This window comes from Equus asinus, chromosome 2 (genome assembly GCF_041296235.1).
Source record: "Equus asinus isolate D_3611 breed Donkey chromosome 2, EquAss-T2T_v2, whole genome shotgun sequence".
In the NCBI taxonomy this organism is placed as follows: domain Eukaryota; kingdom Metazoa; phylum Chordata; class Mammalia; order Perissodactyla; family Equidae; genus Equus; species Equus asinus.
The window spans coordinates 99357096-99370505 of NC_091791.1; the positions used below are offsets into that span (position 1 = coordinate 99357096).

At 42.0% G+C, this 13410-nt stretch overlaps 1 protein-coding gene across 3 annotated transcripts in view; it reads left to right on the plus strand.

Moving 5' to 3' along the window:
* The window catches only part of IQGAP1 (IQ motif containing GTPase activating protein 1), a 94142-nt gene that overhangs the window by 44545 nt on the left and 36187 nt on the right, over positions 1-13410 (plus strand). For all 3 annotated transcript variants that reach the window (XM_044760976.2, XM_070494839.1, XM_070494841.1), the window contains 6 exons: positions 3684-3847; positions 4645-4729; positions 5519-5682; positions 5889-6049; positions 7646-7770; positions 9374-9537. In XM_044760976.2, the coding sequence (XP_044616911.1) occupies positions 3684-3847; positions 4645-4729; positions 5519-5682; positions 5889-6049; positions 7646-7770; positions 9374-9537 (863 nt within the window). The remainder of the gene's footprint in view (positions 1-3683; positions 3848-4644; positions 4730-5518; positions 5683-5888; positions 6050-7645; positions 7771-9373; positions 9538-13410) is intronic.

Here is a 13410-nt window from a genome sequence, read left to right on the forward strand (position 1 = left end):
AATTTCTTGAAAGTATCATCTTCATTTTTGTCACTCTTCTGCTAAAGAACCTGCATTGGTTCCGTATTACTTGGCCAGACAAAATGCAGATCCCTAGCCTAGTGGAGTTCTTTATGCAATATTTTATGCGTACAACTCTCTATAGAAACTCATTTGCCTAACTGTCTTCAGTATTCATTCTGTTCATTCCATGACTCTGGGATTTGATCTCTTGCCCTCTGATTAATAGCTGTGTGACACTGGGCACCTGTGGCACAGAATCTTTATGTGAGTGATGAGATAATGTATGTAAATTGCCTGGTATTTTGCAAGCACTCAGTAGACAGTATTATTATGGCTTTTGTTAATCATATTACCTCCCTGCCATAATGCCTTCATGCCTCATCTCTTACCTAATCCAAATCGTACCCAGCATCCAAGATCCAGCTCAGTTCTCACCCGAGTGCCTATCTCAGCTCATAATATACTTGCCTTTCAAATCTTCTACAGCATTTATAGCCTAAACCACACAATTTTGTACTTAATTATGTTTTGTCTTGTATTGCTTGCTCTTTGTTTCTGTCAGCTTATAAACTCCTTAAAGGAGAGATTAATTATGAATTCTGCTTATTTTGAAATCCTCGCAATTCTTAGCAAAGGGTTAGACTCACCAAAAGAACTAAAAAAAATTTATTTAATTCAACCAGGCTTGATCTTGTTTTGCTCAAGATAAAAATAACAACAGTAACAGTAATCAGTGTCTTCTTTGTTCATTTGGAGATCCTAATTTCTCACTTGATTCTAATACTCTGAATAGCTAGAGAGAATTTATGAGATTTTACCAACGCCATATGATCTGGAGTTCTAAATTCTGACCAGGAGTCTGTGTTCTGTTCCATTCTGGTTCATTCAGGAAAATGGCTTTCTGAAGAGAGTAGTGGTTCCATTAAAGTATGGGTGATGTGTTGTGCTGTGTCTGTATGAGTACTTAAGTGAGCAGATATAAGCTGGAGTGTCCTTATCCTTAGCTGTCCGTGTGAGAAGGAAGTTGAGCACGCATACAGGGTGTGAAATACTCTTTTTGTTTTACTAAGGGATTTTCCCCCACTATGTTGTTTGGGATTTTTATAACCTTACAGCTTTACCTGGCTAATTATATGAGAGTCAGTTGTAAACATGTAAGGAGAGAACCATATATATATGTTTTTCAAGTGTTCCATTCATACTGTTCTCATGTGGTTAGAGGAGCAAAATAGTTTTAGCTTTCAGCATAGTGAGGAAGGCAGACATGCAAAGGAATAATTTCAGGGCACCCGAGGTGCATGAGTGGCAGTCGCAGCATAATGAAGGGAATGATGACTTCTTGGAGTTTGTCTGTGAACCTTCACTGAAATTCTTAGGGTGGATAAGAAGGTGAAGATAAGGCAGAATTCCCTGGGAGGGCGCAATCTTTTCCTAATTGTGGAGAAAGTCTGAGGCAAGGGAAAGTTGTATCCTAGGAAGATAAGGGACTTTAGGTCCCAGGAATTATCTTAATGTAATTATAGATAAGATGCTTTCCTTGGAATGTGAGGACAGCAGTGAAGCCATTGACACTACCCCAGAAGAAAGCTGCGGGCCAAAGAGTTAAAAATGAGGAAGGGTTTTTATTTTTTGTTAATTAGAATAAGGAAAATTAGAGTGTGCTAATTAAAGCTGAGTGGGAGGAAGTATTTAATGTTCTAAACTTTATCATCTTTATAGTATAAATGTTGGTAAATGTTCGTTTAAATATTTACATGCTTATTTAAGTAGTAGGTTTGTGTTTCTAGTAAAAGCGTGATTGACTAGCTGCTTTTGTAGATAGATAGTCTGAGGTTCTGCATTCCGTCCCTAGAGAAAGCCTGGTTATTACCCATTTTGGTTTTACTTTTTGCTTCCCACTACTCCGAATGCTCCACAAGGACAGAGATATTTGTCTGTCTTGTTCATGGTGTGTCTGCGGCATACAGCAGGAGCTCGGTAAGTGGTGAAGGGATGGATGGTTGTTTGGCCACATGCAAGGAGCCAGCACCTTGGTGTGGCGATCATTTAGCTGAATTGCAGGAGTGATCACTGGGAAGTGAGCAGTCTCTCAGGAGTCTACAGTGAAACCACAAATCCATAGAAGTTTTTAACCTTCTCATCCTTTTACCTCTTTTTTTCTTTCTTTTCTCTTTTCTTGATGAGGAAGACTGCCCTTGAGCTAACATCTGTTGCCAATCTTCCTCTTTTTGCTTGAGGAAGATTGTTGCTGAGCTAACATCTGTGGCAGTCTTCCTCTGTTTTGTATGTGGGACGCCACCACAGCATGGCTTGATTAGAAGTGTGTAGGGCAGTGCCCAGGATCTGAACCCACAAACCCTGGGCTGCTGAAGTGGAGCACGCGAATTTAACAACCACACCACCGAGCTGGTCCCTCATCCTTTTCCCTCTTGGTTGTATTTACTAGTTCTGCTCTTCTCCACTGCCCTCATCCTCCGTTTTCTAGTTTGAGACTTTATTTTTCCTTGAACTGTTTTGTTTTCTTTCTAAGTCCTTATATTTTCCTTCTTTTTTTTTTTTGTTTTTTTTTACTAATGAAAACATTTAAAATCGATAAGTACAGTTATGCCTCAAATATTTTGATATTTAGTATTATCTTATTATTGATTTGCTTTGCTACTTTGTTGATAAAATCAGATGTTCGTCCCTGGGTGGGGCATGGGAGGGAGAAGTCTTCTAAATATAGGAAAACTGAAAATAATACAGTAATTATGATTTTCCGTTGGCTGTCATTTCTGAAATAGAGAATATCCTATTCTGACCTCCAACCTGATAATACCATATATTCTGCAGCATACAAAGTGCTCTCATGTGTGTGCTTTCATGTGTATGCTTTCATTTAACCTCAACAGTAACTCTATGAAGAAGGTATCTTTATTGTCACTTTCACATGAAAGGACATCTGTCAGATAGTATATCAAAGACCTTGTGTGACCTCAGGTTCTGTGACTAGAAGTGGAGGATATCAAGAGGATGTAGACAGCCCCTTCGGCTCCACGTGGTCCAGCCCGCCCCTGTGTCTGGGCACTGACTGCTCTGGGTGGAATGTGTTCAGGAGATACTGGGATAACGAGGGGATTCAGAATGATGCTCTGTAAGAAATGGTTGAAGGAACTAAGTCTCTTTAGTCAGAAGTAGACTGTCACAGAGAAGAGGGGACTGGATGTTTCCAAGTGTCAACTCTAGGGTGAGAGGTTTAACAATTTTTTTTTGAAACCAAATTCTCCTAAAATGTAGTAAATTGCTGGGGGAGATGCTTTCTTCTGTTTCGAAGTTTAATGTGGACAATGACTGGGCATCTCAGAGCGAATTTAGGCACGTGTTGGTCTGGATTGGCACCTCTTATGTTACCACTCATTGGTGCCAAGCCGTCTACAGCTGGGAGCTTTTAAGAAGGCCTGGGGCGTGGTCCAGGAGTCTGTTAATCTGATGAATGCCCTGGCTGGGAACTCCTGGACTTGACGAGTTTAAGATTCTCTTCCGGTCCCAAGATCTTATCCTTCTATGATACACCAGAATAAAGGCTGTCTGAATTATATTTCCCTAATCTGGAACTGAGATTGGTTTTGGGGAAGGAACAGTATTCTAGGCTAAAACATTAACATGGTTTTTCCTTAAGTTTTTGCCTTTTCCCCCCTCAGCGCTTTCTGCATTAGCAAATGTAGACCTGGCTTTGGAGCAGGGGGCCGCACTGCCCTTGTTCAAGGTGCTGCAGTCGCCGGCCCTGGGCCTTCGCGGACTGCAGCCGCAGAACAGTGACTGGTACCTCAAGCAGCTCCAGAGTGACAGACAGCAGAAGAGACAGGTGACAGCATCCTGGGTCGAACCTGCGGGGGTGTCTGTACATCTCTTTGAATCCTGTGCTATTGTTGAACGGTATTTATGGGGCCTTTTTTTCCTAGTAGAACTTTTTCTCCTGCGTATAAATTAGGTTTTTAAAATATCCTCAGGTAAAGAACACATTGTCTTCAGCTCTCTTTTGCTTTTAGAGTTATAAATCCTCTTTTAAAATAAACAATTCCCACCCTCTGAATCTAACCTCTTTCACTTGAAGCATGCCCCTTAATCAGCCAACTAAAAGCCATTGGGGAAAACATGCATTTTTTTACATTCTTACTTCAGAAATTTCCACTTAAAAAAAGCCATACCTCCCTTGTTTACTCTGGCCACCACTGGGAAAGTACTTAATGTGCAATAAGAATAAACTGTGTGGGATGGTGCTTTGTGGGTTTTTTAGGGCAAATATGAGGGGCTTTCTTTTTTGTCTAAATAAGGACAAGTATACATTTCACAAATTCCCAGCATGTCTGGCCGGAATAAGCAGCATTAATGTGGTAAGGATTCTGTCAACATTGATCTCAGGACATGTTGATGCTTCTCACAAAATGCTTCTTTCACTGTACTGGTATCTGGAAAGTCACTCTGCCCCTGATTTGGCAAGGGCCCTTGGCTCCACGGCTGCCACTTTGATGCCCGTGTCCAGAAGCTGTCACTTAGGCCTGTGGCTCTCTGTCCCTCATGACTGCTGTTGAGACATGTTCACAGCAAGGTCTGGGCACAGGCAGCAGTGACCTTTACATCAATGTCCTTTGCTTTCCTCAGGGCGGTCAGGCTGGCCCCCTGCAGAAGGAGGAGCTTCAGTCTGGAGTGGATGCCGCGAACAGCGCCGCCCAGCAGTACCAGAGAAGTAAGTCCTCTCAGCTGGGTGTCCGCTGAAATACTGAGTCAGAGAGGAAAGTGGCTTTATGTCACTGGGGGTCCAAGGTTAGATTCTGTCACCCCTCTATCCCCCTCCCCTCAACGAGCCACAGTTGACTACCAGGTGCCTTTGGCTGTAGGGTTCCTCTAGTTTTAGAAGGAGAACTGGAGTCGCCCTAGGCTCACTTTGGCTAGTAAGTCCTTCAAGCTTGGTTAGGAAAACATCTGGAGGAGGCGACACTTAGGGTCTTGCTTGGTAGTATCTGGAAGGTGAAAGAGGAGAGAGAAGGCTGTTCCTACTGTGGGGCAATAGAGTAAAAGGAAGTGCGAGCAGAGGTGCAGAAGGTGAAAGACGTATTTAAGGAACATTGGCAAGAATGGAGTTTTTGTGGCTGCTTGGGGCTGGGTTATATAAGATAGCGGGTGGAGAGCTTTGAATGGCAGCTCAAGAAGGCGGCACTTGATTTGCTGGGTTACCGGGGAAGGACGAGATGTTCTTGGTGGAGAGTAGTGGTGGCATGCAGGATGAGCTGGAAAGAAAGTATGGGTGCGGAGAGGAGGAGACTGCTTTTTTAAACAACTTGATTGAGCTATGGTTCATGTACCATGCAGTTGATCCTCTTACAAAGGAGGCTGCTTTTGAAAGATGCAAGTTCCACTTCAGACATCACGGCTGATAGTTTATCCACAGAATGTGACTTTCTTCTGTGACAGTTGGCATCTCTTCCCCCTCAGGGCTCTCTACACCAACTGCATTTCTGCCCTGTTTTCTACTCAGGATTGGCAGCGGTGGCAGCAATTAATGCTGCAATCCAGAAGGGTGTTGCTGAGAAGACTGTTCTGGAACTCATGAATCCCGAAGCCCAGCTGCCTCAGGTGTATCCATTTGCTGCCGATCTTTATCAGAAGGAGCTGGCGACCCTGCAGCAGCAGAGTCCTGAGGTGAGTTAACTGAGCCTGTGCTGTCGGTGAGCAAAATGGAGTGGAAGGGAACTTTATACCCACTTCTTTGGCTTTTTTTCTTAGTGTGGTTAGGAAAAGCTTTTTTACCAGAAACTTAGACTCTTTACAGTTTTGTTAAACATCCGACTTTCTTGGTATCCGAGGATGTCCTTCCTCACCCTCTCCCGCTCTCCCTGTCCGTACAGCACAGCCTCACCCATCCCGAGCTCTCTGTTGCGGTGGAGATGTTGTCCTCGGTGGCCCTGATCAACCGGGCGCTGGAATCAGGAGACATGAACACAGTGTGGAAACAGCTGAGCAGTTCAGTGACAGGCCTGACCAACATCGAAGAAGAAAACTGCCAGAGGTGCGTGCCCAGCGGGGCGGATCGAGTCCATTCGAAAGCTGTTTCCTCTGTCTTGTGTGTGTCAACACTCATATTTTCTTTGCAGGCCTCGTGACTTTAGTGTAACCATCTTTTTTTTTTTTTTTTCCTATTTTGATTCATTTTATTCTTTATTATGCCGAAAGATTTATAGTAAATTACAGATATCATGAGATTCCACTCCTAAATCGATAAATCTGCTTATCTAAAACAATGAGGATCTTTGTTGTATAGCCAAAATAACACTGTCTTATACCCTGACAAAAATCAATACTGCTCTTTACTATCCTCTAAGCCTGGTCTGTTTTTATACTTCCTCAATTGTTCCAAAACTGTCCTTTTCATCGGGTTTGTTCAAACCAGAATCCAAGCCAGGACCATATGTTACATCAGGCTGTTGTGTCCCTTAGGTTTCTATTATTCTAGCATTGTCCCTTTCCTCATGACACTGACATGTTAAAGAGACGGGGCCAGTTGTCCTAGAAAATCTCCCATCTTCTGGTTCTAGTTGCTTCTTAACATTTGGCTTAGTCTTGTAAATTGGAAATGAGGTCTAAAGACTTGTGAAGATTCAATTAAATATTTTTGGTGATGTGTATTTCCTATTTTCTCATATCAAGAGGTATCTAAAATCTCCTTGTCCCACCAGTAGAGATACTAAGATTGATCCTTGGGTTCCGGAGACAGCTGATCCCTCCGTTGTGTGTTTATGTTTTCCCTTATCAGTAGAGCATGATCTCTTTTCCCTCCCCAAAGCCCCAGCACATAGTTGTATGTTCTCGTCATCAGTCATTCTAGTTCTTCTGTGTGAGCAACTGCTACTGTTTCTTTTTTGCTGTTTGTTTTGTGTTTTTTGCTGAAGAAGATTAGCCCTGAACTAACCTCTGTTGCCAACCTTCCTCTTTTTTTCTTGTGAAACATTCGCCCCAAGCTACTATCTTTGCCAGTCCTCCTCCACTTTATTATGTGCATCGTTGCCACAACATGGCTGACAAGTAGTGTAGGACTGCGCCTGGGATCCAAACCCGCAAACCCAGCCCCCGAAGCAGAGCGCGCTAAACTTAACCACTGTGCCACGGCGCTGGCCCTGAACACAATCTCTTCTTACGCCTTTTGCACTATCAAAATGTCCAGTTCCCCATTAACCATTCTCCTAATATTTCTAACCCCAATTAATAAGCCTAGCCTAAATGAATACTTTCCGGAAGAGTTACTGAATGATGACTTGTTGATCTGTCATTCTGTCTGTGTTTATTAGTGGTATATGCCTTGTTTTCTTGTCTTTAGCGGGATTGCTTGAGCTGCTGCCCCTGATTCTAGAGTTAGTCTTACCTGGAATTTACAACATGTAATAGGCTGTTAAGAATAAGTGATATCTTTGCATTTTTACACTTTGTTTAAGGTGACTCCTCAGTCCCGAAGCTGGCCTCTCGAATGTATCAAACTGTCAGAGTGCCTTAGCATCTTTGATCCTTGGATGCTCTGCCCCAGGTCTTCTCATTCCTGTCATCCATAGCAATCCTGCAGGTCCCTTTTCTCACGTTACACTTCATTTTCTTTTCTGTTGGAATGGAGCAGGTATCTTGACGAGTTGATGAAACTGAAAGCTCAGGCACATGCAGAGAATAATAAGTTTATTACGTGGAATGACATCCAGGCTTGTGTGGACCACGTGAATCTGGTGGTGCAGGAGGAACATGAGAGTGAGTAATCTACTTCTCATCCCCTCAAATAATGTCACAATTAACGATAGTGTGATTCCATGAACTGGTGCTAAACACTACTCCTGGAAGGATTTTTGGAAATTGAAAAAAATATATATAACTCAAAAAGCTAATGTTGGATATTGTTTTTAAAACACCAGGCAACTGCTATAATTAGATCTGTATGTAATAAGAACTAAATTTTTCAGGAGATGAATTGAACATTATCTGTTATTTTTAAATGGTGTTATAACAACTAGTTCTGACGTTAACTACCTAAAGTTAGATCATGTTACGTGAGTTGAGGGCACAGTCCTCCACAAGACTCCTCTTACTTCAGGCACCAGCCGTAAGCTCCAGACGTCCCAGGTTACCATACTTCTGGAAAACTGACTATAAATTCTGGGGTTCCTTCTACCTCCTCAGGTTCAATAATTTGCTAGAATGACTCACAGAACTCAGGAAAGTGCTATGCTTGTGATTATAGTTTTATTATAAAGGATACAAATCAGGACCAGTCAAAAGAGGAGACCCATAGGACAATGTCTAGTAGGGTCCCAAATGCTAAGTTATGTGTCCTCAGGATGTTTTGCCCTCCTGGCACATTGATGCATATCACAACCAGGGAAGCTCACCTGAGCTCTGCATATGCAGAGTTTTTATTGGGGCTTCATTTTATATGAATGATTGACTGGATTACTGCCTGTGTAGTTGGACTCAATTTCCTGTCTGCCCCCTCTCCCTGGATAGGGAGGCTGGGCTGATATCACATGGCTCAAAGCCCCTGTCTTCTAATCCTGTGGTTGGTCCTTCCACCATAGCCAGCCCCCATCCTGAAACTACCCAGGGGCCTACCAGGAGTCACCTGGTTAGTGTAAACTCAGGTGTGGTCCTAGGGGCCCACCATGAATAACAGGGGTACTCCTGTCACTTGGGAAATTCCAAGGGTTCAGAGGCTCCTTTCCAGGAACCAGGGACTAAGGCCAGCTAAATTTATTATTATACAACAGAGTCTGTACAGAAGTGGCCTCATTGCCTAAGACCCTGAGGTGTGAGCGTTTCTAGTTTTAGTCTGTATCTCCTGAGTTAGTTAGTTGATGGAGTGGGAAGAGCCTTACCCTGGAACGGGGAGCCCTGGGCTTCGGTCCTCATCTGCCGCTTGTTGGCTGTGTGGTCTTGAAGAGATCCCTAAGCCTCGTCTTTTCTCTTATGAAGACGTTGACTTAGGTGACTTTTGAAGATCCCTTGAACTCTGACTTTTTGTGAATCAAGCATGGTTTTGATTATACATTATAATGTACCTGAAAGCTATACTTCATCAAAAAGCCAGCTTCATCAAAATCCTTGTCACTTTTAGGTTAGAGCAATGAAAAATAAAACAAAAGGACTTGAGGGTTCAGTGGGAATATAGATACAAGGGAGTTTAGATGAAACAAACAATAAATTAAAAGAAAATTTTATGCTGCTTGATATTATGGGTGACAGATTGTAGTTTGAATCATGGTGACCCTTGGGTGGATTTATGACTGCTTAGCATGCCTAAAGATTGATTTGTTTATGTAATATCTTAATTAAGAAAACAACCTTTGTCCCTCTTATTTAGGGATTTTAGCCATTGGTTTAATCAACGAAGCCCTGGATGAAGGTGATGCCCAAAAGACGCTACAGGCGCTGCAGATTCCTGCGGCGAAGCTCGAGGGCGTCCTGGCAGAAGTGGCCCAGCATTACCAAGACACGCTCATCAGAGCAAAGAGAGAGAAGGCGCAGGTGAGCGGCGCGCAGTTGTTCCTTTCTGTTCTGAGAACTTCATCCCTCCTAGAAGCAAGACAGAGGGAGGGACCTGTCTCAGTTCACCCATTGACTGTCTCCTGGGCACCCGTAGATTCAGAGCGCAGGAGGGACACAGTTCCAGAAGCTCGTGCTGTTTTACACATTAGGCTTTTTTGTTATTCTTCGTTGTTTTTGTTGTAGAAATATGTCTTATGTCTCTTTAAATAAATTCTGTATTGAAATATAAGATCCAGAAAAGTGCATACATTATGTCAGTATACGGTTGTATATGTTTTCCAAAGTGAGCATACCTGTGTAACTGGTGCTCAGATTATAAAAAGCGTTGATGGAACCCCCCTTATTTCCCCTTCCATCCTTACCCACCCACCCAATCCGGTGGTAACCACTCTCCTGATTTCTGACCCCACAGTTGGTTTTGCCTGGTTTTGAACTGTGTTTAAGTGAGCTCATACATTAGGTACTCTTCTGCCTGACGTAATGTTAGTGACATTCATCCATGTGGTTGCGTGTACAATAGTTTGTTCATTCTCATTGCTGTGTACTATTCTGTTGTGTGGTTGTATATTCTATTATTGGTGAATTTTTTATTGTTTCTCACTTTATGGCTATTGCAAATAGTGCTTCTATGAACATTGAACATTCTAGTGTATGTCTTTTAGTAAATATATGTATACATTGCTACTAGCTATACATTTAGAAGTGGACTTTGTGGGTCATAGAGACTACATACATGTTAAGCTTTAGGGAATAATGCCATGAAGTTTTTTTTTATAACAGCTTTACTGAGATAAAATTCATATACCATACGACTCATCATTTGGAAATGTACGATTCAATGGTTTTAGTCTATTTACAGAATTGTGCAGCTATCACCACTATTAATCTTAGAACATTTTCATCATCCTCGAAAAAAGCTGGTGCCCATTGGTAGTCACCCCTCATTTTCCCTCCATCTCCCCAGCCCTCGGCAACCATCAGTCTACTTTTTCTGTCTACAGATTTGCCTGCTGTGGACGCTTCATATAAACGGAATCATACAATATGTGGTCTTTTATGACTGACGGACTTCTTTCACTTAACTTGGTTCATCCCAGTTGTAGGGTGTATTAGTACTTCACTTCTTTCTACTGTTGAATAATATTCCATTGTGTGGCTGTGTCACATCTTATTTGTCCATTCATGACTTGGTGGGCACACAGGTTGTTTCTACTTTATGGCTGAGGAATAATGCTGCTGTGAACATGAAAGTTTCCTAAAGTAATGGTAACAGAGACGCATCTTTTAAAAAGTTTGTCTTGCCCTCAGCTAGTTTGTTGGGGAAATGGACAAGATTTATCCCCTTTTCTTTTGGTCCGGAGTAGGGATTGCCTTGTATGTCGTAGGCCCTCAGATATTAGTTTTGTGATTAAGCATCATGACACCTGTTTTTGTAATTAAAATTGATCTCCTTTAAAGTTCTTAACTAACAACAATTGGGTAGAGAGGGTCACAGCTTTCTTTTCTGACTTAGAAGATCCCTACAGTGAGGTTGTTGCTGCAAACAGAAGAGCTAAGGGGAATTCTTTCATCAGGGCATCGGATTCTTTCTGGGAAGCCAGACCAGGGCTTTGTGTTACTGGAGCTTTTGTGCACTGACACCCAGATGGGCTCAGTACATTTGGGTTAGGGATGGAGGAGTTGTGGGTAATATAATGTTGACAGATCGCCCTTGATTCCGTTGTCATGAGAGTAGTTGACGTTGCCATGTCCTAATCATGTAAATGTAGCAAGTACCAGGTTTCGTTTAAGAAGTACATCATTGTGCAGGATGTCAGTTGATCTTGTGCTGTGGGCTGAATCACAGCTCCTCTGTTTTGTAGCCAGGAAATTGAGACAAAGGATCAAATGATTCTACTTACTCAGATGAGAAGCAGCTGGCCGTAGGGAAGTGTGAGAGGAGGTCTGTCTTTGATATCAATTTATTGGATCAGAGCTTCCCAAGCTTGGCTGATCATTAGAACACTTGAAAAGTCATTTTCAAAATACAGACTCCTAAACTTTAGCTCTGTTTCTCCTGATTCCAAATCTCTAACCTGGAGCCTGACTGCAGTGACTCTGTGTAGGCCAGTGACAGTGGTGTTTGTTTTTGTTGCCATGTAAGTCCAGAAGGAGTTTTATATCTGACTGACAGAGGAGTGGGCTTTGAGAGGATGAGCTAGGTTGGGTTCCACGTCTAAAAAAGGAAAGGAGATTGATTATGTAACTTGTACCTGCTCTCGCTCATGCTGTGAGCCTGACCTGTTGTTTGGGTCATGGGAGTTAAACTTTTAGAGGATGTGACTAGAGTTTGAAGCATTTCCTTTTGCTGTGGAATAACTTTTGAGAGTTCATCAAAGGTGAAGGGAAGGGAGAGTTAGAGAAAAATTTGCTTGAGACTGACTGCCAGGCCTGGCTACGTAAACTATACATTAGGTAAAATTGTCTTTTTTTAGGCCTCAGCTCTGCTTCTAAGTTTCTCTGAGCCATCTTGGGAGTGGTTTTAAAAATAATCATCTGAGGGCCGGCCTGGTGGAGCAGCAGTTAAGTTCACACGTTCCACTTCTCGGCGGCCCAGGGTTCGCCGGTTTGGATCCCGGGTGCGGACATGGCACCGCTTGGCAAAAGCCATGCTGTGGTAGGCGTCCCACGTATAAGGTAGAGAAAGATGGGCATGGATGTTAGCTCAGGGCCAGTCTTCCTCAGCAAAAAGAGGAGGATTGGCAGTAGTTAGCTCAGGGCTAATCTTCCTCAAAAAAAAAAAACAAAAAGAGAGAGAAAAAAAAATCATCTGAGTTCCAAATTTAGCAAGCGAAAGATCTTAATTTAAATTTGGTCTGTAGTTTTCTTTGCGTCTGGTTTTGGTATTGTGTGAATACTGACCTCTTAGGATGAATTGGGAAGTGTTCCTTCCTCTTCTATGTTTTAGAAGAGTTTGTGAAGTCACGGGTTTTTGGGTTTTGGTTTTGTGTTTTTTGGTAAGATGTGTTTTGATTACTAATTTCATCTCTATATTTGTTATAGGTCTATTTAGAGTTTCTTTAAGTATTCTTTCTCTTTCTCCTTGCCTTCTGGGAATTCCGTTATGCGTATGTTGATATTATTGATGGTGTCCACAGGTCTCTGAGGCTTTGTCCTTTTTTCTTCATTCTTTTTTTCACCGTTCCTCAGAGTGGATAATTTCAGTTGGCCTGTCTTCAAGTTTGCTGATGCTTTTTTCTGCTTGCTCAAATATGCTGTGTCCCTCTGGTGAATTTTTTACTGCAGTTATTGTACTTTTCAACTCCAGAATTTATTTATTTATTTATTTATTTATTTATTTTATATTTCTCATTTTTTTTTATTGAGTTATTGATAGGTTACAATCTTGTGAAATTTCAATTGTACATTAATGTTTGTCAGTCATGTTGTAGGTGCACCACTTCACCCTTTGTGCCCACCCCCCACCCCACCTTTCCCCTGGCATCCACTAAACTGTTCTTAGTCCATAATTTTAAATTCCTCGTATGAGTGGAGTCATACACAGATTATCTTTCTCTCGCTGGCTTATTTCACTTAACATAATTCTCTCAAGGTCCATCCATGTTATTGCAAATGGAATGATTTTGTTCTGTTTTGCAGCTGAGTAGTATTCCATTGTATATATGTACCACATCTTCTTTATCCATTCGTCTGTTGCTGGACACTTAGGTTGCTTCCACGTCTTGGCTATTGTAAACAGTGCTGCAATAAAGAATTTCCTTTTCTTTTAAAAATAATTTCTCTGTTGATATTCTCTATCTGGTGAGACATTGTTCTCATACTTTCTTTTAGTTCTTTGGACATGGTTTCCTT